This window comes from Heptranchias perlo, chromosome 4, assembly GCF_035084215.1.
Source record: "Heptranchias perlo isolate sHepPer1 chromosome 4, sHepPer1.hap1, whole genome shotgun sequence".
In the NCBI taxonomy this organism is placed as follows: Eukaryota; Metazoa; Chordata; class Chondrichthyes; order Hexanchiformes; family Hexanchidae; genus Heptranchias; species Heptranchias perlo.
In genome coordinates, this window is record NC_090328.1 from 1,037,310 (window position 1) to 1,065,230 (window position 27,921).

The window sequence follows — 27,921 nt, forward strand, 5'->3', positions numbered from 1 at the left end:
GAAGGAGCTTCCCCCTTCCCTCCCATGAGGATCTCTGGAAAACCACTCCTCACCACGCCTGCAATCTGGTGGTCAGCCAAGGACCACCCAATCTTCCTCTGCTGGTTGCTACTTCACGCCGTCTTCCTGCCCACTCTGCATAGAGAAATGACTGGCGGCATTGAAATTGTGCAGCCCTGAAATTTAGACCAATGAGAGTGTTTCACACTTGCCCTGAACCCTACCTGCCCAAAACCTGCTCTAGTAAGCATTAGAGACAGCAATGTGTGTGATTGGCAGATACTCACTTCAGTCAGCAGGATTCTGCAGTTGTTGCTTTCATATTCCAACCAAAGTTTATCATAGAGAACATATTGTGATGCTCCATAGGCGACGCAGATCTTGCTGCAGTCCTCTTCAGTGCAATTCAAGATCCCAAATTGGCAGGTGCTGGAATTGAAGGGATAAATTACATTGTAGGAGTTGTCTGCAGACCTCCTGATAGTCGTGATGTAGTGGGGGGAGGGGTTTAATTAGGGAGACCAGGGAAGCATGTAACAAAAACAATGTGGTTATAATTGGAGATTTTAATATTCACATAGACTGGGAGAAGTAGCTCAAGTAGTAAAGGCAATAAATTTCTAGAATGTATTCGGGACAGTTTTCTAGAACAATATGTTTTAGAACCGACAAGAGAACAGGCCATGCTGCATTTAGTGATGAGTAATGAACCAGAATTAGTTACAATCTGACAGTAAGGGAGCATCTTTCAAATAGTGACCATAATATGATTGGATTTGATATTAGGCATGAGAGGGAAAAGGGAGTCACAAACCAAGGCTTTAAACTTAAGTAAGGCAAATTTTGAAGGGATGAGAAATAAATCGACCACAGTAAACTGGGCTGAACTGTTAATGAGTACTTCTACAGGCAACAGTGGGAAGTATTTAAAGAAGTATTTGGTACCATACAAAACCTGTAGATACCCCTAAAAAGCAAAAGTTCCACTTGTGTAGTTAAGCAACAAAGGTCAACAAATGAGTAAAAGGCAGTATCAGGTTGAAAGAAAAGGCTTACACAAGGAGAGAAAATGGAAATCCAGTAGTCTGGGAGAGCTGTAAAAAGCAACAAAGGCAGACAAAAAAATTAGTAAGAGATGCGAAAAGGGAATATGAGAAAAAAACTTGCAAGGGATATTAAAGCTAACAGCAAAAGTTTTTATAAATATATTAAGAGAAAAAGTGGTAATGGGCAATGTGGGCCCATTAAAGATGGATGATGGCCAATAAGGAAATGGCAGGTATGTTAAATGAGTACTTTATATCTAATTTCACAGTGAAAAAAAGGACAAAATACCAGTGATACAAGGGAACTAAAAATAAATCATGAAGAGGAACTTACTGGATTTAATATGAGTAAAAAATAGTCATGAAGAAAATAATGGGACTTAAGCCATACACATCTCCAGGATCAGATAGTTTCCACCCCAGCGTATTAAAAGAAATAGGTGAGGAAATTGCAGAAGCATTAGTCATAATTTTCCAAAGCTCTCTAGATTCAGGAATTGTGCCTTTGGAATAGAAAATTGCAAATGTCACTCTATTATTTAAGAAGGGAGGGAGAAATCTTTTCCCAAAGGTAGGGGAGTCTATAACGAGGGGGCATAGATTTAAGGTGAGAGGGGAGAGATACAAAAGGGTCCAGAGGGGCAATTTTTTCACTCAAAGGGTGGTGAGTGTCTGGAACGAGCTGCCAGAGGCAGTAGTAGAGGCGGGTACAATCTTGTCTTTTAAAAAGCATTCGGACAGTTACATGGGTAAGATGGGTATAGAGGGATATGGGCCAAGTGCAGGCAATTGGGACTAGCTTAGTGGTATAAACTGGGCATGTTGGGCCGAAGGGCCTGTTTCCATGTTGTAAACTTCTATGATTCTATGATTCTAAACCAGTTAACTACAGACCTGTCAGATTAACATCAATTGTGGAGAAGCTATTGGAATCTGTCATCAGAGACAGATCTGACTGAGCACTTGTACAAGTATTATAGGAACATAGGAACAGGAGTAGGCCATTCAGTCCCTCAGGCCTGTTCCGCCTTTCAATTAGATCAGGATTTACAGGTTAGTTGCTGGATTATTGATTCGGGCTGCTGATGCATTTGTACCTGTTTTTGGAAGTCTCCTATGCATGAATACTAGGACTAGGGGATGTAGCCTAAAAATTAGAGCCAGGACTTGCAGGAGTGAAGTTAGGAAACACTTCTACATGCAAAGGGTGGTAGAAGTTTGGAATGTTCTTCTCCAAATGACAGTTGATGCTAGCTCAATTATTAATTTTAAATCTGAGATTGATAGATTTTTGTTAACCAAAGGTATTAAGGGATATGAGTATAAGGCGGGTATATGGAGTTAGGTTACAGATCAACCATGATCTCATTGAATGGCAGAACAGGCTCAAGGAGATAAATGGCCTACTCCTGCTCCTATCTTCCTGTGTTCCTAAAATAAAGTTTCAATACTCTACAGGGAGTGGGCTGGCTAGCTGACAGGCTAGGGCACTGGCAGAGTGGCAAGGGTGGGACAGAAATGCTGTCATCCTGAGAGAGAACAGCAGGTTCAAGCTCCATGGAGCCACTGCCACTTTCTGCCTCCTGATATGTGCCACCTTCTCCTGCAAGGGACGTGTATTGGTGAGTGTCCTGCAGGATGTTTGGGTGATGTGCCTGTCATGGTTGAATAGTTGCCAGTGTTTGTGACCTGTGAGTTGTGGGCGTGTGGCTTGCAACAGTGGTAATGTGTGAGGGTGAGAGGAAGCATCTGATTGGAACAGTTGAGTACTGATTGAAAGAGTTTATTGGTAGGTGGGTGATGCGGGGTGTAGTGCGTGAAGCAGTGGATGCGGCTAGTGGTGCAATTGGTGCAAGATGCCACTTGACAGTTGAACTCACTCACCTTGACCACTCGTATCAAAGCATTGAACTTCTTCCTGCACTGCATCCATGTTCGTGGTGTTAAGTGCCTGGCATTGACATCGTCCCCTACTGCCTCCCATTGCCTTGGGAGCATATGTCTGGAGGACCTCTTGCCCCCCTGCAGATATAGGATGCCTCTCCTTCTGTCCACCTCTTGCACCAAGGCTTCAAGTACATCAGCAGAGAACCTTGGTGCATGCTCTCTCGCAGACCTGATACAAACTCAGATCTGCATATTGGTGGCGTCTGGCATGCAGATTGGAGGATGTGGGATTTGGTAGTGCTCAACCTTTAGTCAATGTTTTAACATAACTCAACAGTTTGTAAACATAGGGACAGGAGCTGCATCTGTGTTTTACCTGTGTGATGTCTGATCTCTGTTCAGACTTCGTTTCAGACCCGTACCTTATATTTCGCAAATAAGAGGTGCAGGCTACTTTTAAGAGGTGCAGGCTGCTTTTAATAGGTGCAGGCTGCTTTTAATAGGTGCAGGCTGCTTTTAAGAGGTGCAAGCTGCTGATAAGAGGTGCGAGCCACACAGGTGATATCCGGGCCCTCCTGCTAGTGAGCAGCTACTGAACAGTGCAGCTAGGCCTGGCTGCTCGCAGGAATCAGGTAAATGACCAGGCAGCACAAATCTCATGTGCTGCCTGCATCGCCACAACCAGTTAATCACACACCGCGATCCCCATGCCCGGATTCAGGGGTTATCGAATTTAACCCCCAAGATGTTCAAATTAATTCCACCATTACAATTGAGGTCCCACCAAAGCTGCCACCAATGTCTCAATTTTTGGGAGTATGCTCCACCTGTTTGTATCTGAAAATTCCAAACAGGTACTACAACTGGCATAGGACTCCAATTTGCATGCTTAAGTCAAGTGGACTGCTCACCCATTTATACACCGGCCTGAAAATTGCAGGCGTTGTGAGTCAATGGGGCCTCAAAGTGCTCTTACCCACCCCACCCCTCTTCCTGATTTTCAACGGCCGGTCACCCATTTCTCAGGCGAGAAACAGGTGGTCAGCAGTTGAAAATCACCCCTCCATTTTACTTAAACGAAAACAGTTAGCTATCAACGTCAAATGAAACCAATGGTGTCAATTTTAGCACCCGCTATCGAGTGCATTCCTGGCGAGGGGGCTCCAAAAATCGGGGATTCCCGGGACGGGTCAGGAGCCCGGCTCCAACCTGCCCACTTCCGGGTTTCCCACAGACGCGCTGACGTGCGGGCGCAGCCCCTGCATGTGGGACTCCCGCAGGCAATTAAAGCCGGCGGGGTGCCACTTAAGCTATTTATTTAGGTGTTTCAGGTCGTTTAGAGACCTGATTAAGGAGATATTTTACATGGGGTGGGATTTTGCAAACATCTGGGACTGTTTCCTGTACTGGGGGAAACACTCCCAGTTCAAATGGATGTGTCGCAGCCATCAGCCTGTGGCAGCTGCAAAGGTCCATTTGACAGGTTGTGGGGGAGACCCTCACTCATTGCAGGAGGCCACTCTGTCACCTTGGACAAAGTTTGGCCTCCACCACCCTCCTCCTAACAATAAAATTCACAAACTTGCACACTTACCCCGGTGTCCAGACACATGTACCTACCTTGCGGACCCCCTCATGTACATCTTCCGGATGGGGGCCGCCGTAGCTGCAGTCATGACCTCCTCGGAGGGCGAACAGCATCACCAGCATCGCCGGCCACGCCGTCCACCTCTGACACGTGGAGCTCCACAACACAGTGCTGTGACACATCCACCTGCACAGCAGGAGGGAGGGCAACGGCAGAGAGATGCGTCGCAGAGGGCACTACCCTCGCCACAGGGTCCACAGACCGAGGCTCAGCTTCCTGGACCACTCTGAGGAGCAGTGCACACGGAGGTTCAGAGTCACTCGACATGTAGTCGTAGACATCTGCAGCATCCTTCATGCCGAGCTGCTCCCGGCTGGCCCGAGCACCATCTTCTTACCTGTCGCTGTCAAAGTCACCACTGCCCTCAACAACTTCTCCTCCACATCCTTCCAGGGTGCCATCGGGGACATCGCTGACGTCTCTCAGTCGTCTGCACAAAAGAGCCCTGCAAATACACCTACACCCACTCTGCAGTGACACAATGGGTGGCATCAGTTGTGGGTCTTCATTGTGATCCTCAGGAAAGGGCATTATTGCACAAACCAGACAGGATTCGCAAAGACTTGGTAGTAGTGGTGCCAATCTAATATGTGATGTGAGTTGCTCAGAAATTAAATATAAGTAAAAACCATGACAAACCCTCAAACACCCTTGTGCATCCCCTTCATGCTCATGACACGTTTGCCTTACGCTTCCTACTGCACATATGTGATGCATGCCCTGTGGCTGCAGCACAGGTAGTGGCAGGTTGAGCGAGGCTGACCGTGAAAGAGATGCATGAGAGGGTGAGTATGAGATAGAGCCATGAGATTGTATGAGGATTGGGTTGAGTGGTAGTGGCGGGATGAGTACTGGCGAGGTGAGTAAGTGCAGGTAAGATGAGGATGAGGTTTGAGTGGGTGTGAGGGGTGATGTGACAGAGTAGTGTTGGCAGTGCAGAAGGAGGTGTGGGGTGGGGGCGGTGATGTGGCAGACGGAGTGTAGGAGAATGAGTAAGTGTACTCACTTCGACTGACCTACTTAGGTCATTGCAGCGCCTCCTGCACTGTATTCAGGTGCGCGATATGTTGGTGGTGCAGGTGACCTCCTCTTCCACCTTGAGCCAGGCCTTCTTGGTGGCAGAGGCAGGCCGCTTCCTCCTGCCCACCGGGGGGAAGATCTCTGTCCTCCCCCTCCTCCTCACCCCATCTAATGATACCTGGAGTGAGGCATCATTAAACCTGGGAGCAGCCTTCCCCCTTCCTATTTCTTGCAGCATCATTCAGTGAAGGACTGCCCCTTTAAATAGAGCTCCTCCAGCTGACAGACCTTACTGCACATGCGCAGCCCGCCCGACGCGCAGCTCAGCAGCGGGGAACCGGGAAGTCCAGGTAAGTGGATCCAATTAGCCTGCAATTGCACGCAAGGCAGACTGATTTCACCGGGCGCGTTACCCACACGCCCAATAGACCCCCCGCCGCAAACCCGCCGCCCTGGTAATATCGAGCCCAATCTCTGCTTATAACCTAAGATGTTGGTCAGTGACGGGCCATTTCAACTGACTAATGCCTCAGGGTCTTTTTACTGTTTCAAAACTACAGAAAGTTGTATAAATAAGCAGTTTCGATGTCGGCATGCCTCCAGATGTAACTATTTCTTTGGGTAGTTAATTAATCCTTCAAATTACCAATTGCAACCAGATAGATCCTATCCGTGCTGGTTTAAATAATGAGTAAAAATGCTGCATTTAACATGATTATAACTTTAAAAATCCAGTTCACACAGATAAACAGCAAATCATTATGCAATAAAGAGTCGTGAAGAATCATGGGCCTGGAAATTCGGCTGCATTTTTCAGGTGCTAACCGGCCTACTAAGGTCCCAATATGAGGGCAGGAAGTGCACACACATTTCCAGACAGGAGTGCATGCCTACCATTTTGGCTTTTGCCCATCCCCAATTTTACTCATTCCACCATTGGCGGTTGTGCCTTCCGCTGCCTAGGCCCTAAGCTCTGGAATTCCCATGCTGAACCTCTCTGTTTCTTCGCCTCTCTTTCCTCCTTAAAACCTACCTCTTTAACAAAGCTGTCCTAATGTCTCTTTCTTTGGCTCGGTGTCAAATTTTGTTTGATAACGTTCCTATGAAGCACGTCGGTGTGTTTTACTATGTTAAAGGCACTATATAAATGCAAGTTGTTATTGTTGGTTAAGGTTGATGCACTGGCGTCAGGAGCACACACATGAATTATTTAAAGAGCAGAATATTTTATTTAAATTAGTGTTCTGCGCTTCTTGCAGGACCGATTTTTAATATTCATAAGAAGATAAGAAATAGGAGCAGGAGTATGCTATATGGCCCTTCAAGCCTGCTCCGCCATTCAATAAGATCATGGCTGATCTTCGACCTCAACTCCACTTTCCCACCCGATCCCAATCCCCATATCATGGGAACATAGGAACAGGAGTAGACCATTCAGCCCCTCGTGCCTGCTCCGCCATTTAATAAGATCATGGCTGATCTGTGATCTAACTCCATGTACCTGCCTTTGGCCCATATCCCTTAATACCTTTGATTGCCAAAAAGCTATCTATCTCAGATTTAAATTTAGCGATTTCAATATCCCTTGATTCCCCTACAGTCCAAAAATCGAACTATCTCAGCTTTGAATATTCTCAACGACTCAGCATCCACAGCCCTCTGGGGTAGAGAATTCCAAAGATTTACAACCCTCTGTGAAGAAATTCCTCCTCATCTCAATCTTAAATGGCCGACCCCTTATCCTACGACTATGCCCCCCAGTTCTAAACTCTCCAGCCAGGAGAAACAACTTCTCAGCATCTACCCTGTCAAGCCCCCTCAGAATCTTATATACTTCAATGAGATCACCTCTCATTCTTCTAAACTCCAGAGAGTATTGGCCCATTCTACCCAATCTCTCCTCACTGGACAACCCTCTCATTCCAGGAATTAATCTGGTGAACATTTGTTGCACCACCTCTAAGGCAAGTATATCCTTCCTTAGATAAGAAGACCAAAACTGTACACAGTACTCCAGGTGAGGTCTCACCAAAGCCCTGTACAACTGTAGGCTTCCTTACTCTTGTACTCCAACTCCCTTACAATCCTAATTGCTTTCTGTACCTGCATGCTAACGAGGACACCAAAACGCCTCTGAACATCTACATTTATTAGTTACTCACCATTTTTAAAATATTCTGTTTTTCTAGTCTTCCTATTAAAGTGAATAACCTCATTATACTCCATCTGCCACCTTCTTGCCCAAACACTTAACCTGTCTGTATCCCTTTACAGACTCTTCGGGGGAAAAATTGGATAGGGTCTGATTTTGGGCGAGGGTAGCATGATCCGCTATTATCCCACGCCCAATGACCCCTATGCAGTCAGGACGAGACTTTCCTCAGGCCTGAGGACTTACCTGCAATCTGCATTGGAAATCAGCGTTGTACGAGGATTCCATGCAATTCGCACTTTTCACCAGCAGGGGGAGCTCCAATCTCTTAAAGGTAATCACTTAAAGGTAGCTGGTGCCTGTTCTTTGCTGAAAATAACAGTCTGCTGTCTGCAGAGAGTCTGAACGGAGATCAGACTTCGCACACGTAAAACGCAGATGCAGGTCTCGTCCCTATGTTTATACACTGATGAATGATGTTAAAACATTGAATAAAGGTTGCACACTACTGGATCCCACATCTTCCAATCTGCTGATGTACCAGAGGCCTTGATGCAAGAGGAGGACAGAAGGAGGGACATCCTATATCAGGAGGGGGGCTGTGGGGGGGCAAGTGGCCCTCCAGACATATACCCAAAAGGCAGTGGGAGGCAGTAGGGGACAAAGTCAATGCCAGGCGCACAGCATCATGAACGTGAATGCAGTGCAGGAAGAAGTTCAATGCTTTGATGTGAGTGGTCAAGGTGAGTGAGGTCAATTGTCAAGTGGCGTCTCCTACCAACTACTCCATGCACCACCCCCCCATACCAACAAACTCTTTCCATCAGTACTCAACTCTTCCAATCAGATGCTTCCTCTCACCCTCACACATTACCACTGTTGCAAGCCACCCACCCACAACTCACAGGCCCCACACACTGACAGCTATTCATCCATGACAGGCACATCACCCAGGCACATGTCCCGCTTTCTTGCAGGAGAAGGTAGCGCATATCAAGATGCAGCAAGTGGCAGTGGCATTTAGCCCCTCGAGCCTGTCCGCTATTCAATGAGATCATGGTGGACCTGTGACCTAACTCCATATACCCGCCTTAGTCCCATATCCCTTAATACCCTTGGTTCACAGAAATCTATCAATCTCAGATTTAGAATTCACAATTAAACTAGCATCAACTGCCGTTTGCAGGACAGCGTTCCAAACTTCACCCACCCTTTGCATGTAAAAGTATTTCCTAACTTCACTCCTGCACGTCAGGGCTCTAAATGTTAGGTTATGTTCGCTAGTCCTAGTATTCAAGTATAGGAGACCTCCAAAAACAGATACAAATGTCTCGGCAGCCAGAAGCAATAATGCAGCCACTAACCTGTAAATCCTGCATGGTCCCTTTAAATTGCACTGGTGGGGGTCCTCCAGGCACTCTAAGACACATTCAAATGGTCAGGGTTAAGACCGTGCATTGAGTTGAGCGTTAAGTCCCAAAATGGTGTCCATCACTTTAAATCAGCGTTGCACACTGATTGTATCCATTTTCTCCTTACTTTACATGATTCTGGCGTCCGTTATCTGCGCCTGCACTAACTCCTATACCAAGATAGCATCCGGCGCATGGCACGCTGGAAATGTGCGTGGGCAGCCAAGATGCCATCTTGGCACTTCGGTAGGCCACACAGTGTCGAAACAATGGGCGCTACACGGCTCAATTCAGCTCGCACTTTTCCGGGTTAAATTCCATTTGCCACTGTTCCGCCCATCTGACCAACCCATCTATATCGTCCTGCAGACTGAGGCTATCCTCCTCGCTATTTACCACCCTACCAATTTTTGTATCATCAGCGAACTTACTGATCATACCTTTTACATTCATATCCAAGTCATTAATGTAGACCACAAAAAGCAAGGGACCCAGCACTGATCCCTGTGGTACCCCACTGGCCACAGGCTTCCAGTCACAAAAACAACCTTCGACCATCACCCTCTGCCTTCTGCCACTAAGCCAGTTTTGTATCCAAAGTGCCAAGGCACCCTGGATTCCATGGGCTCGTACCTTCTTGACCAGTCTCCTGTGGGGGACTTTATCGAACCCGGAAAAGTGCGAGGTGATGCACTTTGGAGGGACTAACAAGGCAAGGGAATACACAATGAATGGGAGGACCCTAGGCAAGACAGAGGGTCAGAGGGATCTTGGTGTGCAAGTTCACAGATCCCTGAAGGCGGCGGAACAGGTAGATAAGGTGGTAAAGAAGGCATATGGGATACTTGCCTTTATTAGCCGAGGCATAGAATATAAGAGCAAGGAGGTTATGATGGAGCTGTATAAAACACTGGTTAGGCCACAGCTGGAGTACTGTGTGCAGTTCTGGTCGCCACACTACAGGAAGGATGTGATCGCTTTGGAGAGGGTGCAGAGGAGATTCACCAGGATGTTACCAGGGCTGGAGCGCTTCAGCTATGAAGAGAGACTGGGAAGATTGGGTTTGTTTTCCTTGGAGCAGAGGAGGCTGAGGGGGGACATGATTGAGGTGTACAAAATTATGAGGGGCACAGATAGGATGGATACTAAGGAGCTTTTTCCCTTCGTTGAGGGTTCTATAACCCTCTTATAACAAGGGGACATAGATTCAAGGTAAAAGGCGGGAGGTTTAGAGGGGATTTGAGAAAGAACTTTTTCACCCAGAGGGTGGTTGGAGTCTGGAACTCACTGCCTGAAAGGGTTGTGGAGGCAGGAACCCTCACAACATTCAAGAAGCATTTGGATGAGCACTTGAAATGCCATAGCATACAAGGCTACGGACCAAATGCTGGAATATGGGATTAGAGTAGACAGGGCTGATGGCCGGCGCGGACACGATGGGCTGAAGGACCTCTATCCGTGCTGTATGACTCTATGACTCTATAAATTCCATTTGCCACTGTTCCGCCCATCTGACCAACCCATCTATATCGTCCTGCAGACTGAGGCTATCCTCCTCGCTATTTACCACCCTACCAATTTTTGTATCATCAGCGAACTTACTGATCATACCTTTTACATTCATATCCAAGTCATTAATGTAGACCACAAACAGCAAGGGACCCAGCACCGATCCCTGTGGTACCCCACTGGCCACAGGCTTCCAGTCACAAAAACAACCTTCGACCATCACCCTCTGCCTTCTGCCACTAAGCCAGTTTTGTATCCAAAGTGCCAAGGCACCCTGGATTCCATGGGCTCGTACCTTCTTGACCAGTCTCCTGTGCGGGACTTTATCGAAGGCCTTACTGAAATCCATGTATACCACATCCACTGCGTTACCCTCATCCACACGCCTAGTCACCCCCTCAAAAAATTCAATCAAATTAGTCAGACATGATCTTCCCTTGACAAAGCCATGTTGACTATCCCTGATTAATCCTTGCTTCTCCAAGTGGAGACTAATTTTGTCCTTCAGAATTTTTTCCAATAATTTTCCTACCACTGATGTTAGGCTCACTGGCCTGTAGTTCCCCGGTTTTTCCCTACTCCCCTTCTTGAATAATGGTACTACATTAGCGGTTCTCCAGTCCTCTGGCACATCCCCTGTGGCCAGAGAGGTTCTGAATATATGTGTCAGAGCCCCCGCAATCTCCTCCTTTGCCTCACACAGTAGCCTGGGATACATTTCGTCCGGGCCTGGGGATTTATCCATTTTTAGGCCTGCTAAAACCGCCAATACCTCCTCCCGCTCGATGTTAATATGTTCGAGTATATCACAGTCCCCCTGCCGTATTTCTATGTCTACATCGTCCTTCTCCATAGTGAAAACAGATGCAAAAAATTCATTTAGAACCCCTCCTACATCTGCCGGCTCCACACACAGATTGCCATTTTTGTCCCGAATGGGCCCTATTTTTTCCCTAGTCATCCTCTTACATCCTCAAAGAACTCTAATAAATTTGTCAAAAATGATTTCCCTTTCATAAAACCATGTTGACTCTGCCTAATCATATTATGATTTTCTAAGTCCCCTGTTACAACTTCCTTAATGATGGATTCCAGCATTTTCCTGACAACTGATGTCAGGCTAACTGGCCTGTAATTCTCTGTTTTCTCTCTCCCTTCCTTCTTGAATAGCGGTGTTACATTCACTACCTTCCAATCCGCTGGGACTGTTCTAGAATCTAGGAAACTTTGGAAGATCAAAACCAATGCATCCACTATCTCTGCAAGCACCTCTTTTCGAACCCTAGGATGTAGACCATCAGGTCCAGGGGATTTGTCGGCTTTTAGTCCCATTAGTTTGTCCAGTAGTTTTTCTCTACTGATATTGTTTTAAGTTCCTCACTCTAATCTGCCCCTTGGTTCCCCTCTATTTTTGGTATGCTTTTTGTGTCTTCTACTGTGAAGACAGATACAAAATATTTGTTTAACGTCTCTGCCATTTCCTTATTCCCCATTATAATTTCTCCTGTCTCAGCCTCTAAGGGACCAACGTTTACTTTTGCTACTCTTTTCCTTTTTACATTCGAATGCTCCAGAGCTTCACTCACCACACACGGAACTCGCACAACATGACATGGTGCTAAACGGCAGAAGAGCCCCATCACCAGCAATATTTAAAGGCAGTAAGTCGTACTTACAGGTTAGCTGCTGGTTTCTCATTTCTGGACATTTTTTTACGTGTTTTATCAATCCTGCAAGTTCACTTTGTCAACACAGAGCAAGACTTTGCTGGTGTTGCACTTTTGTTGGCTGCCTCACAGATAGTTTGGTTGCAGTTCTGAGTGGTATCATAAAGCTGCCTTCGGGGCTGGAGGATGAGGGGGAGCAGCAATGAAGACACCAGCGAGCAGGAACAGCTGGCAGAAGAAGGAGGAGGAGAAGGAGGGCGCTGTGCAAAAGGGCATATGCACAGCGCGTATTCAGGTAGCACTACTCCTACATTAACTTTTCTGAGAAGCAATGTCTCTGAAGCCTTCGCTTCACCAAGGAGGCTGTCACCGATCTATGTCACCCGTTGCAGCCACAACTCGAGCCTTGAACCAGGGCATGGGCAGCACTGTCTGTGGCTGTCAAGGTCATAGGTGACATCAGCAACATCTCGCGGTTCACAATACATCAATGTATCAGGGAGATCACCGAGGCTCTCTATGCCAAGAGGAACACCTACATCTTCTTTCCCATGGACAGAGGAAAGCAGAACGAGAGAGCACTAGGCATCGCCCACATGGCAGGCTTCCCCAAGGTTCAAGATGCCACTGACTGCACACACTGCTTTGTGTGCTCCACATGACCATCTTTATCAATTGAAAGAGATTCCATTTCCTCAACGTCCAGCTGGTTTGCGAGCACAGGCAGTGCATCATGCTTGGTCTGTGCCCGTTATCCTGGCAGCAGTCATGGCTCTATCATCCTGCGCCAGTCCTCTGTGCTGCCTTTATTCTAACCAGTTGCAGGCTGGCTACTGGGAGATCAGGGTTATCTCATCCAGACACAGCTCATGACTCCTGTTAGGAACCCGCGCACAGCTGCAGAGCAGTCCTAGAGAGGTAGAGAGGTGGGTGATGAAAGTATTTTCAGCTTGTCATGAAGAGTGTGTAGGGTGAGGTAGAAGTTAGAAGGGACAAAGAGAATTCAGAAGAAGAATCCCATCTCCTCTAGCATTTTCAGTCGCCACACCCGCAACTCTATCCCTGCTTGTGATGGCCAGCACGCTTTCTTCGAGAGGGTGCAGGCGGGTTCTTCCTCTTCTGGCATTGCAGCCATGCCCTGAGTGTGAGGGTTCTGGCATTAATATACTCTGCGATCTCCTCATTGCCAGCAGAGGTAGTAGTTGATGCCTGGAGGGCGTCCTGACCCCTGGGCGAAGACAATGTCTCTCCTCCTGTCCACTGCTTGCACCAGGGCCTCCAAGGAAGCATCCGAGAACCTTGGTGCTCTCTCAGCACTTGCTTCATCCATATCTCTGCTTGCAAAAGTGTTTCCCTGGTGTCTGCAGCCAGAGTGCACCTCCCCTTTACAAGGTTCTGGCTGCCTTTAAGTGGTGTCATAGATGCCTGCTACCCGGCCCCCCAAACAGGCATGCAGCCAACGAGTAGCGTGGGTAGCGCTGGCTGCAGGCCTGCGTGATTAATATGATCAGACAGCATGAATATTGCATGCTGCCTGAGTCAACAGGAACAGGCCATGCATCGCGAACCCCACCCACTGAGCGCCTAATTCTGTCACAATCAAATTTCTAGGCCATGATTCCTTTTAACCCCCCTCCCCGATTCTCCCTCATTTTAGAACTCACCACAAATTGCAGTCATGCAGAAAGGTCTCTCTTGGGAAGTATAACTGGCCCCCATGCTTACAAGGACACTCAGTCTTGTTGATACATTGACCTTCTGGGCTTCGCACTAAGCTGTGAAAAAAAAAGACGTTAGACAATTCACAAAGATGAGAACCAGAAACGCTTATAGCACAGAAGGAGGTTATTCAGCCCACGATATCTGTGCTGGCTCTTTGCTAGATCAATCCAAAACTAATGCCATTGCCCTGCTCTCTTCCTATAACTTACTTTCTTTCAAGTATTTATTCAATTTTCCCTTAAAAGATGCATTGACCGTGGCCTCAATCACTCCCTGTTGGAATGTATTCCATACACCAACAACCCTCTGTGCGAAGGAATATCACCTAAACTCTCTCTTCTCTCTACGAGTGATAACTGTAAGTTGATGACCCCTCATCACTGACACCTCCACCCACAGAGAATAGTAAGAACATAAGAACATAAGAAATAGGAGCAGGAGTAGGCCAATCGGCCCCTCGAGCCTGCTCCGCCATTCAATAAGATCATAGCTGATCTGATCCTAACCTCAAATCTAAATTCATGTCCAATTTCCTGCCCGCTCCCCGTAACCCCTAATTCCCTTTACTTCTAGGAAACTGTCTATTTCTGTTTTAAATTTATTTAATGATGTAGCTTCCACAGCTTCCTGGGGCAGCAAATTCCACAGGCCTACCACCCTCTGAGTGAAGAAGTTTCTCCTCATCTCAGTTTTCAAAGAGCAGCCCCTTATTCTAAGATTATGCCCCCTAGTTCTCGTTTCACCCATCCTTGGGAACATCCTTACCGCATCCACCCGATCAAGCCCCTTCACAATCTTATATGTTTCAATAAGATCGCCTCTCATTCTTCTGAACTCCAATGAGTAGAGTCCCAATCTACTCAACCTCTCCTCATATGTCCGCCCCCTCATCCCCGGGATTAACCGAGTGAACCTTCTTTGTACTGCCTCGAGAGCAAGTATGTCTTTTCTTAAGTATGGACACCAAAACTGTATGCAGTATTCCAGGTGCGGTCTCACCAATACCTTAAATAACTGCAGCAATACCTCCCTGTTTTTATATTCTATCCCCCTAGCAATAAAAGCCAACATTCCGTTGGCCTTCTTGATCACCTGCTGCACCTGTACACTAACTTTTTGATTTTCTTGCACTGGGACCCCCAGATCCCTTTGTACTGCAGTACTTTCCAGTTTCTCGCCATTAAGATAATAACTTGCTCTCTGATTTTTCCTGCCAAAGTGCATAACCTCACATTTTCCAATATTGTATTGCATCTGCCAAATCTCCGCCCACTCACCCAGCCTGTCTATATCCCCTTGTAGGTTTTTTATGTCCTCCTCACTCTCCACTTTCCCTCCCATCTTTGTATCATCTGCAAACTTTGATATGTTACACTTGGTCCCCTCCTCCAAATCGTTATTATAGATTGTAAAGAGTTGGGGACCCAGCACCGACCCCTGTGGAACACCACTGGTTACTGGTTGCCAGTCCGAGAATGAACCATTTATCCCAACTCTCTGCTTCCTGTTAGATAACCAATCCTCCACCCATGCCAGAATATTACCCCCAATCCAGTGATTCTTTATCTTGAGCAATAATCTTTTATGTGGCACCTTGTCGAATGCCTTCTGGAAGTCGAAATACACTACGTCCACTGGTTCCCCTTTATCCGCCCTGTACGTTATGTCCTCAAAAAACTCAAGCAAATTTGTCAGACATGACTTCCCCTTCGTAAAGCCATGCTGACTTTGTCCTATTAAATTATGTTTATCCAAATGTTCTGCTACTGTCTCCTTAATAATAGACTCCAAAATTTTACCCACCACAGATGTTAGGCTAACTGGTCTATAATTTCCAGCCTTCTGCCTACTACCCTTTTTAAATAAGGCTGTTACATTAGCAGTTTTCCAATCTGCCGGGACCTTTGCCGAGTCCAAAGAATTTTGGAAAATTATTACCAAAGCATCCACAATCCCTACTGCCACTTCCCTCAAGACCCTCGGATGTAAGCCATCAGGTCCAGGGGATTTATCCGCCTTGAGTCCCATTAATTTACTGAGAACCAATTCCTTAGTGATTTTAATCGTATTTAGCTCCTCCCCCACTAGAGCCCCCCGTTTGTCCAGTGTTGGGATATTCTTAGTGTCCTCTACCGTAAAGACTGAAACAAAATATTTGTTCAGCATTTTTGCCATCTCCGTGTTTCCCACCATTAATTTCCCGGTCTCATCCTCTAAGCCACCCTTTTTCTTTTTATATAACTGTAGAAACTCTTGCTATCTGTTTTTATGTTTTTTGCTAATTTATTTTCATAATCTATCTTCCCTTTCTTAATCAATCCTTTAGTTACTTTTTGCTGTCTTTTGAAGACTTCCCAATCTTCTATCCTCCCACTAAGTATGGCTACCTTATATGTCCTTGTTTTTAGTTGGATATTATCCTTAATTTAGTCTTTCATATTCACTCATAATTTTAAAATTATTAAATATTTTCCAAGTCTTCTCTGCTCCAGTGGAAATAGTCCCAGTATCCCAAGTCTCTCCTCATACCTATAGTTTCCCATCCCTGGCATCATCTTGGTGAATCTACATTACACTCTCTATGGTTTTAATGTCTTTTCTATAATAGTGTTAAAAATTGCATCCAGTAATCTTTTGGATAAATTGATCAATACTTCATTACTTTTGTATTCTATGTCCCTATTCATAAAACCCAAAATGCTGTTTGGCCTTCTTATGGCTTTATCTGCCTGCACTTGCACTTTCAGGGAATTAGGGCCCAGTAATTGGATGGCACGTGACTGTTTTTTGGGTGCGAAACGGGAGCCTAAGTATTCAATATGGCGGGTAGAAAACGCACGTTCATTATGAGCAGGAAGTGTGCCGCCTGCTATGCTGGTGTAGGCCCACGACTGAAACAGGCGTTAAGTTCTTTGCATATTCAAATAAGGGGCCAAATGCTGGTTGCGGGACTAAGCCCGAGCTGGCTCCGTTCAGGAAAATCAGGTCTATACATACTGCCTAACCAGTGATCGTTAAATGAGCCGCTGCAGGCAGCAACCAACAAGGTAAGTGTTCAAAATCCTCCTGGCTCCACATTCATAAGAACATAAGAACATAAGAAATAGGAGCAGGAGTAGGCCAATCGGCCCCTCGAGCCTGCTCCGCCATTCAATAAGATCATGGCTGATCTGATCCTAACCTCAAATCTAAATTCATGTCCAATTTCCTGCCCGCTCCCCGTAACCCCTAATTCCCTTTACTTCTAGGAAACTGTCCATTTCTGTTTTAAATTTATTTAATGATGGAGCTTCCACAGCTTCCTGGGGCAGCAAATTCCACAGACCCACCACCCTCTGAGTGAAGAAGTTTCTCCTCATCTCAGTTTTGAAAGAGCAGCCCCTTATTCTAAGATTATGCCCCCTAGTTCTCGTTTCACCCATCCTTGGGAACATCCTTACCGCATCCACCCGATCAAGCCCCTTCACAATCTTATATGTTTCAATAAGATCGCCTCTCATTCTTCTGAACTCCAATGAGTAGAGTCCCAATCTACTCAACCTCTCCTCATATGTCCGCCCCCTCATCCCTGGGATTAACCGAGTGAACCTTCTTTGTACTGCCTCGAGAGCAAGTATGTCTTTTCTTAAGTATGGACACCAAAACTGTATGCAGTATTCCAGGTGCGGTCTCACCAATACCTTAAATAACTGCAGCAATACCTCCCTGTTTTTATATTCTATCCCCCTAGCAATAAAAGCCAACATTCCGTTGGCCTTCTTGATCACCTGCTGCACCTGGATACTAACTTTTTGATTTTCTTGCACTAGGACCCCCAGATCCCTTTGTACTGCAGTACTTTCCAGTTTCTCGCCATTAAGATAATAACTTGCTCTCTGATTTTTCCTGCCAAAGTGCATAACCTCACATTTTCCAATATTGTATTGCATCTGCCAAATCTCCGCCCACTCACCCAGCCTGTCTATATCCCCTTGTAGGTTTTTTATGTCCTCCTCACTCTCCACTTTCCCTCCCATCTTTGTATCATCTGCAAACTTTGATATGTTACACTCGGTCCCCTCCTCCAAATCGTTATTATAGATTGTAAAGAGTTGGGGACCCAGCACCGACCCCTGTGGAACACCACTGGTTACTGGTTGCCAGTCCGAGAATGAACCATTTATCCCAACTCTCTGCTTCCTGTTAGATAACCAATCCTCCACCCATGCCAGAATATTACCCCCAATCCAGTGATTCTTTATCTTGAGCAATAATCTTTTATGTGGCACCTTGTCGAATGCCTTCTGGAAGTCTAAATACACTACGTCCACTGGTTCCCCTTTATCCGCCCTGTACGTTATGTCCTCAAAAAACTCAAGCAAATTTGTCAGACATGACTTCCCCTTCGTAAAGCCATGCTGACTTTGTCCTATTAAATTATGTTTATCCAAATGTTCTGCTACTGTCTCCTTAATAATAGACTCCAAAATTTTACCCACCACAGATGTTAGGCTAACTGGTCTATAATTTCCAGCCTTCTGCCTACTACCCTTTTTAAATAAGGCTGTTACATTAGCAGTTTTCCAATCTGCCGGGACCTTTGCCGAGTCCAAAGAATTTTGGAAAATTATTACCAAAGCATCCACAATCCCTACTGCCACTTCCCTCAAGACCCTCGGATGTAAGCCATCAGGTCCAGGGGATTTATCCGCCTTGAGTCCCATTAATTTACTGAGTACCAATTCCTTAGTGATTTTAATCGTATTTAGCTCCTCCCCCCCAGAGCCCCCCGTTTGTCCAGTGTTGGGATATTCTTAGTGTCCTCTACCGTAAAGACTGAAACAAAATATTTGTTCAGCATTTTTGCCATCTCCGTGTTTCCCACCATTAATTTCCCGGTCTCATCCTCTAAGCCACCCTTTTTCTTTTTATATAACTGTAGAAACTCTTGCTATCTGTTTTTATGTTTTTTGCTAATTTATTTTCATAATCTATCTTCCCTTTCTTAATCAATCCTTTAGTTACTTTTTGCTGTCTTCTGAAGACTTCCCAATCTTCTATCCTCCCACTAAGTATGGCTACCTTATATGTCCTTGTTTTTAGTTGGATACTATCCTTAATTTAGTCTTTCATATTCACTCATAATTTTAAAATTATTAAATATTTTCATAGTCTTCTCTGCTCCAGTGGAAATAGTCCCAGTATCCCAAGTCTCTCCTCATACCTATAGTTTCCCATCCCTGGCATCATCTTGGTGAATCTACATTACACTCTCTATGGTTTTAATGTCTTTTCTATAATAGTGTTAAAAATTGCATCCAGTAATCTTTTGGATAAATTGATCAATACTTCATTACTTTTGTATTCTATGTCCCTATTCATAAAACCCAAAATGCTGTTTGGCCTTCTTATGGCTTTATCTGCCTGCACTTGCACTTTCAGGGAATTAGGACCCAGTAATTGGATGGCACGTGACTGTTTTTTGGGTGCGAAACGGGAGCCTAAGTATTCAATATGGCGGGTAGAAAACGCACGTTCATTATGAGCAGGAAGTGTGCCGCCTGCTATGCTGGTGTAGGCCCACGACTGAAACAGGCGTTAAGTTCTTTGCATATTCAAATAAGGGGCCAAATGCTGGTTGCGGGACTAAGCCCGAGCTGGCTCCGTTCAGGAAAATCAGGTCTATACATACTGCCTAACCAGTGATCGTTAAATGAGCCGCTGCAGGCAGCAACCAACAAGGTAAGTGTTCAAAATCCTCCTGGCTCCACATTCATAAGAACATAAGAAATAGGAGCAGGAGTAGGCCAATCGGCCCCTCGAGCCTACTCCGCCATTCAATAAAATCATGGCTGATCTGATCCTAACCTCAAATCTAAATTCATGTCCAATTTCCTGCCCGCTTCCCGTAACCCCTAATTCCCTTTACTTCTAGGAAACTGTCTATTTCTGTTTTAAATTTATTTAATGATGTAGCTTCCACAGCTTCCTGGGGCAGCAAATTCCACAGACCTACTACCCTCTGAGTGAAGAAGTTTCTCCTCATCTCAGTTTTGAAAGAGCAGCCCCTTATTCTAAGATTATGCCCCCTAGTTCTCGTTTCACCCATCCTTGGGAACATCCTTACCGCATCCACCCGATCAAACCCCTTCACAATCTTATATGTTTCAATAAGATCGCCTCTCATTCTTCTGAACTCCAATGAGTAGAGTCCCAATCTACTCAACCTCTCCTCATATGTCTGCCCCCTCATCCCCGGGATTAACCGAGTGAACCTTCTTTGTACTGCCTCGAGAGCAAGTATGTCTTTTCTTAAGTATGGACACCAAAACTGTATGCAGTATTCCAGGTGCGGTCTCACCAATACCTTATATAACTGCAGCAATACCTCCCTGTTTTTATATTCTATCCCTCTAGCAATAAAAGCCAACATACCGTTGGCCTTCTTGATCACCTGCTGCACCTGTATACTAACTTTTTGATTTTCTTGCACTAGGACCCCCAGATCCCTTTGTACTGCAGTACTTTCCAGTTTCTCGCCATTAAGATAATAACTTGCTCTCTGATTTTTCCTGCCAAAGTGCATAACCTCACATTTTCCAATATTGTATTGCATCTGCCAAATCTCCGCCCACTCACCCAGCCTGTCTATATCCCCTTGTAGGTTTTTTATGTCCTCCTCACTCTCCACTTTCCCTCCCATCTTTGTATCATCTGCAAACTTTGATATGTTACACTCGGTCCCCTCCTCCAAATCGTTATTATAGATTGTAAAGAGTTGGGGACCCAGCACCGACCCCTGTGGAACACCACTGGTTACTGGTTGCCAGTCCGAGAATGAACCATTTATCCCAACTCTCTGCTTCCTGTTAGATAACCAATCCTCCACCCATGCCAGAATATTACCCCCAATCCAGTGATTCTTTATCTTGAGCAATAATCTTTTATGTGGCACCTTGTCGAATGCCTTCTGGAAGTCTAAATACACTACGTCCACTGGTTCCCCTTTATCCACCCTGTACGTTATATCCTCAAAGAACTCAAGCAAATTTGTCAGACATGACTTCCCCTTTGTAAAGCCATGCTGACTTTGTCCTATTAAATTATGTTTATTCAAATGTTCTGCTACTGTCTCCTTAATAATAGACTCCAAAATTTTACCCACCACAGATGTTAGGCTAACTGGTCTATAATTTCCAGCCTTCTGCCTATTACCCTTTTTAAATAAGGGTGTTACATTAGCAGTTTTCCAATCTGCCGGGACCTTTGCCGAGTCCAGAGAATTTTGGAAAATTATTACCAAAGCATCCACAATCCCTACTGCCACTTCCCTCAAGACCCTCGGATGTAAGCCATCAGGTCCAGGGGATTTATCCGCCTTGAGTCCCATTAATTTACTGAGTACCAATTCCTTAGTGATTTTAATCGTATTTAGCTCCTCCCCCCCTAGATCCCCCTGTTTGTCCAGTGTTGGGATATTCAAGCCACGCAGGCCACTCCTGGGCACCGCTTCCTCCCCCCGATCGTGACCTTGAAACCTCCCTACCCCGAATCGCAACCTCGATACCCTCCAATCACCATCGCCACCGCCACCCCCCCAGATCGCTGCCGCTAGTCTCCCGATCCAGGCCTTTACCCACCCTTTCCGATCCCAATCACAATTACCCTCCCTCCCGATCACCGCTACCCTCCCTCCCCGCCAATGTTACCCTCCCTCCCTGCCACTGCTACCCTCCGTCCCAATCACCGCTACCCTCCCTTCCCGCCACTGCTACCCTCCTCCCGATCACCGCTACCTTCCCTCCCGGTCACTGCTACCCTCCCTCCAGATCACCATTACCACCACCCCCCTTCCCCTCCCGGTCGCACCCCTTCCAGGTCCCCGATCTTCGAATCCTCTTCTCTGGTGAGCTGCCTGCGGACTCCCACTAGGTGATAATTAAGCCCGAGGCCCAATATTACGTGTGCCTCAGGCCTATCCATTCAGATGCAGGAACTGTTCCCTGCACCCATCTTTGTGCTTGCTCGAATTTCTAGGCCTATGTATCTGAGCTCTTTGGTCTCTGCTAATCCATTCCCTTCATTGTTTTCCATTAAGTGTATATTCCCAATTCTTATTTTTTCTTCCTAAATGTATTACCTCACATTTATTCACATTAAATTGCATCTGCCAACTATCTAACCTGTTCTGCTAACCTGTTTACATTTTCCTGAAGTCTTTTACAGCCCTCCTCTTTGTTTGCCAAACCTCCTACCTTTGTAACAACAGCAATTTCAAGATTAGGCTCCCTGTGCCCAAGTCCAAATCAAAATATATGCTGAGAACAAAAGTGGACCCTGCACAAATTCCTGGAGCACACCATTTCTAACCCCTCTCCAGTTTGTGCAACACCCATTTACCCTAACTCTTTGTTTCCTGTCCATCAACCAACTTTCTATCTATGCAGTTACATTTCCTCTTATACCGTACATCTAAACTTTCCTGACAATCCTCCTGTGAGACACATTATCAAACACCTTCTGAAGATCCACACACACAACAGCTACTGCAATTCCTTTCTCTATCTAAACTGTCACTTCTTCAAAAAACTCTATTAAATTTGTCAAACACAATTTATCTTTAACAAAAATATGCTGTCTGTCCTTGATTAACCCATGTAGTTACAAGTGCTTGCTAATTTAATGGGGTGAGCCTTTGGCTTATTGGTAGCATTCCCACCTCTGATTGAGAAGGTACAGGGTTTGAACACCACTCCAGCTCGTTCCGGCGAGTGGAGACTCTGAATCTGAATTCTGGGTTGACGTTCAGCTTCAATACTCATGTCCGGTGGGTGTGGGTCTCTCCCCCACTCACGGTATGGGGTGTGGGAGACAATAAAACCCTCCTGTTGTACAGGATCAACTCCCCCCTATTAGCTGTGAACGATTTTGGACTTTTTGATATGGAATTTCTGGTGCCTGCTCTTTTAGGGAAGACTAAGTAAGGCTAATGGAACGGGAACTGTCAGGGTGACACTTGCACGGGAACCATGAGATGGATAAAGGAATGAACTTAAAACCTTGGATTAGCAGGGTGAATACTTGGTAAAAGAGCAGGATGGATTTAAAAGTATGAACAGCAAATGAAGGAAGATTCTTGCTGTATCTAATTCAGGAGTGCATAGTATTGACACTGAACTAAAAAGTGAGAACATATTTAAATTTCCCTTGATGGACATACTTTGCTTTAATAATCATAACATATTTCATGGTAAACATAAAATTAAAAATATCTTTTTCTCGTCCATTTGGCTCAAATTGTGATAACATACCCAGGCTTGCACATGCAGCCTTCCTCACATGCTGAAGAGCACAAGTTGTGTTTGTAGGACAGGCTCTCACAGCTTAGCTCACACCTCTTCCCAACTTCATTATTCTTGCAGTTTGTGTACACTTCATCTTTGGAGCACTGCTCTAAAAAGTATTAAAAAATGCACAAGCCATAAATATAGATTATTGCAAATTCTGAAAATAAATATTTGTCTGCTAAATGTAATTTTAAATGTAGTTTTAAAACTAAGGCTCAGCCACAGATGACCTCATATTGTTCATTTACGCATTGTTTCCTACTGTGTCATAGATAGTGATCTACACAGAATTGTAACTCTATCCACGGCTTCATCTATCTATCCAAAGCTCTGTCTACAGCAAAAGCAAAATAATGCAGATGCTGGAAATCTGAAATACTCAGCAGGTCAGGCAGCATCTGTGGAGAGAGAAACAAAGTTAACGTTTCAAGTTGATGACCTTCCATCAGAATGCAGTTCTGTCTACCTGTTCCAGTGGTTCACATGGGCATTTGAGATCCCATGCCACAATCTGAAGAGTAGGAAGTTCTCTCAGTATCCTCCCTTAGCCAAAGCTACCAAAAACAGATTGGCTGGTTATTCATATCATTGCTGTTTTTAAGATTTAAGATCTTGCTCTGTGCAAAATTTATCACCTCACACATTGAATTCCATCTGCCACTTTTTTTGCCTATTCCACCATCTTATCAATAACCCCGTGCATCTTTCTTTGAACTTAAGAATTATTTATTACGCCTCCTAGTATTCGTATTGCCTGTAAATTTGGGCACCACTCCCTCTAGCCCTATATCCAAATCATTGATGTACACAGTGAACAGAGGCAGTCCTAGAACAGAACTCTGTGGGTCACCACTACTCACTTCCAACTACTTTGAGAAACTGCCCTTCTAACCAATTTTTAATACAATTTTTTACCTCCACATTCCATATTCTTAATCTTCTCCAGCAATCAACTCTTAATCTTCTCCAGCAATCTCCTGTGTGGTACTGCGTCAAAGGCTTTCCAAAAGTCCATGTACATTACATTCACTGCATTTCCCCATCTACCATATCTGTCACCTTCTCAAAGAAGTACATCAGGTTGTCAAGCACAATCTTCCTTTCCATATTGGCCAGTTCTAATTATTTTTCTTCACCATTATACCTCTGCAACTGTTCATTTGGTCAGCCATTCTCTCGCTTTCGCCTTTGATGCCCTTGTCCCTACCAAAACTTTTATTATCTCGCATCCCAGGCATTCCCTTTCTCGCAGTACAGCCCCATTTTTGCTCCCTCAAATGTAAAAGGTGCAGACTTGATTATTTCTGGTGCACAATTCGCTTAGCCTTCCATCGCCAGATCTGGATGGACCACATTAAGTTCTACCAGGTCTTACTTTCCTCTGCCAAAATCACCCACCACTCTAGGATCATCCTGGAGAGCAAATTAACCCCTGGCTTCTTTTCTCCAGTTTCAAGCATTTCCTTAAATCCCTCTCCTCTGTCCCCTCCACTCTCACCCCTAACAATGTGCAAGAAGCTACCAGGCTTCTTTGTCACCATCATTCAGCTGCCTTCATTGCCAACCCCCTTTCCTTTGCCTATTAAAGAAAACCTCCCCTGAGATTGCCCCTCCCCCACCCTGGCCCTGAACCCCTATCTCTCTCCAGTTTCTCTCCCATCTCCCCTCATCCCCTCTTCTGAGCTCATCTCATCCATCAGGCCCACCTCCTGCTCCCTCAAACCTATTTCCATTAAACGGCTAATCACCCAAATCCCTTCCCATACCCCATGGTAGCTGTCATTGTAAATGGTTCCCTCTCTTAAGGTACTGTCAGCCTCCCTTTCAAAACCACCATATCACCAACATCATTTACCTCCCCACCACTTTCTCAAGGGCAATTAGGGATGGGCAATAAATGCTGGCCTCACCAGCGACGATAACATCCCATGAATGAATTTTTAAAAAATTTATCTCCTCAAAAAACTCACCCTTGACCACTCTGTCCTTATCAATCACTGCCCCATCATTGAGTTCTCTTTTCTCTTTAGTCTTTGAATGTGCTGTCACCTGTTATCTATGCCCATCTCTCCCTATTTGAATCTCTCCAATCAGGTTTTCACCCCTCCCACAGCACCAAAATGCTCCTAACCATAGTGAGAAATGTCATTTTCTGTGCCTATGACTGTGGTGCATTTTCCCTCCTCAACTTTGTTAGCCTCTGCAACCTTTGACAGGGTTGGCCATGACATCCTCCTCCAAAGCCGTGACTTCATTGTCCAGCTTAGAGGGACTGCCATTGCTTGGTTCCCCACTTTGCCATCCGATTGTAGCAAGGTTCTACAATCTGATAGCTGATGATGCCAGCCCTACCGCTCTACCACCTCTCTTAATCCCTCCCTGCACCCCACTATTGGAGACCATGCTTTCAGTGACCTAGATCCCACACCCTGGAATTCCATCCATAAACTTTTCCACCTCCCTCTACTCCTTTAAGACCCTTCTTACAACCCACCTCTGTGACCAAGGCACCCCATCTAATATCTCCTTTGGTTTGGCATTCATTCTTTTTCTTGACACCTATGTCTGGGGCCTCGGGATGCTTTTCTACACTAAAGGCGCCAAGTCGAGCACAAAATCTAGGCTGACACTCCAGTGCAGCACTGAGGTAGAGCTGCACTGTCAGAGGTGCCATTTTTCAGATGAAATGTTAAACTGAGTCCCTGTCTGCCCTCTCAGGTGGATGTAAAAGATCCCATGTCACTATTTGAAGAAGAGCAGGACTTCTCCCCGGTGTCCTGGACGATATTTATCCTTCAATCAACATCACTAAAACAAATTATCTGGTCATTATCACATTGCTGTTTGTGGGACCTCACTGTGCACAAATTGGCAGCAGTGTTTCCTACATTACAACAATGACTAAACTTCAAAAAGTACTGTTCCAGTACAGCTACAGCACTGGCATCTACCCGACAATGTGGAAAATTGCCCAGGTATGTCCTGTCCACAAAAAGCAGGACAAATTCAATCCGGCCAATTACCGCCCCATCAGCCTACTCTCAATCATCAGCAAAATGATGGAAGGTGTCGTCGACAGTGCTATCAAGTGGCACTTATTCATCAATAACCTGCTCACCGAAGCTCAGTTTGGGTTCCGCCAGGACCACTCGGCTCCAGACCTCATTACAGCCTTGGTCCAAACATGGACAAAAGAGCTGAATTCCAGAAGTGAGGTGAGAGTGACTGCCCTTGACATCAAGGCAGCATTTGACCGATTACTTTCCACTTGCCTGGATGAGTGCAGCTCCAACAACACTCAAGAAGCTCAACACCATCCAGAACAAAGCAGCCCGCATGATTGGCACCCCATCCACCATCCTAAACATTCAATCCCTTCACCACCGGCACACTGTGGCTGCAGGGTGTACCATCCACAAGATGTACTGCAGCAACTTGCCAAGGCTTCTTCAACAGCACCTCCCAAACCCGCGACCTCTATCACCTAAAAGGACAAGGGCAGCAGGCACATGGGAACAACACCACCTGCAAGATCCCCTCCAAGTCACAACCATCCTGACTTGGAAATATATCGCCGTTCCTTCATTGTCGCTGGGTCAAAATCCTGGAACTCCTTTCCTAACAGCACTGTGGGAGAACCTTCACCACACGGACTGCAGCGGTTCAAGAAGGCGGCTCACCACCACCTTCTCAAGGGCAATTAGGGATGGGCAATAAATGCTGGCCTAGCCAGCGACGCCCACATCACATGAACGAATAAAAATAAAAATTGGCTGTAAATGCTTTGGGATGTACTGGAGTCATGAAAGGCTCTATATAAGTGGAAGTCTTTCTTTATCTCTTTCTTTCTTTCTTTCAGTTTTTTGATGAAGTAATAGAGAGGGCAGATGAGGGCAATGCAGTTGATGTGGTGTATATGGACTTTCAAAAGGCGTATGATAAAGTGCCGCATGGTAAGCTTATCATCAAGATTGCGGCCCATGGAATAAAGGGGGTAGTAGCAACATGGATGCAGAATTGGCTAAGTAACAGCAAACAGAGAGTAGTGGTGAATGGTTGTTTTTTGGACTGGAGGGAGGTGTACAGTGGTGTTCCCCAGGGGTCGGTGCTGGGACCACTGCTTTTATTGATATACATTCATGACTTGGACTTGGATGTACAGGGCACAATTTCAAAATTTGCAGACGACACGAAACTTGAAAGGGTAGTGAACAGTGAGGAGGATAGTGATAGACTTCCAGAGGATATAGACAAGCTGTTGGGATGGGCGGACACGTGGCAGATGAAATTTAACGCAGAAAAATGCGAAGTGATACATTTCGGTAAGAAGAACAAGGAGAGGCAACATAAACTAGAGGACACAACTCTAAAGGGGGTGCAGGGACAGAGATATCTGGGGGTATATATGCACAAATCGTTGAAGATGGCAGGGCAGGTTGAGAAAGCGGTTAAAAAAGCGTACGGGATCCTGGGCTTTATAGATAGACGCATAGAGCGCAAAAGTAAGGAAGTCAGAAATGTGTTCATTTTTT

The 27,921-nt window shown here is 45.5% G+C and overlaps 1 protein-coding gene across 1 annotated transcript in view; it reads right to left on the reverse strand.

Moving 5' to 3' along the window:
- The window catches only part of LOC137320382 (mucin-5B-like), a 119,780-nt gene extending 94,931 nt beyond the window's left edge, over positions 1–24,849 (reverse strand). Inside the window, exons 1-4 of the mRNA XM_067982082.1 lie at positions 24,765–24,849; positions 23,354–23,495; positions 14,006–14,116; positions 288–429 (exon numbers count right to left, since the gene is read on the reverse strand). Coding sequence (XP_067838183.1) covers positions 288–429; positions 14,006–14,116; positions 23,354–23,495; positions 24,765–24,849 — 480 coding nt within the window. The remainder of the gene's footprint in view (positions 1–287; positions 430–14,005; positions 14,117–23,353; positions 23,496–24,764) is intronic.
- Between the last annotated feature and the right edge of the window lie 3,072 nt (positions 24,850–27,921).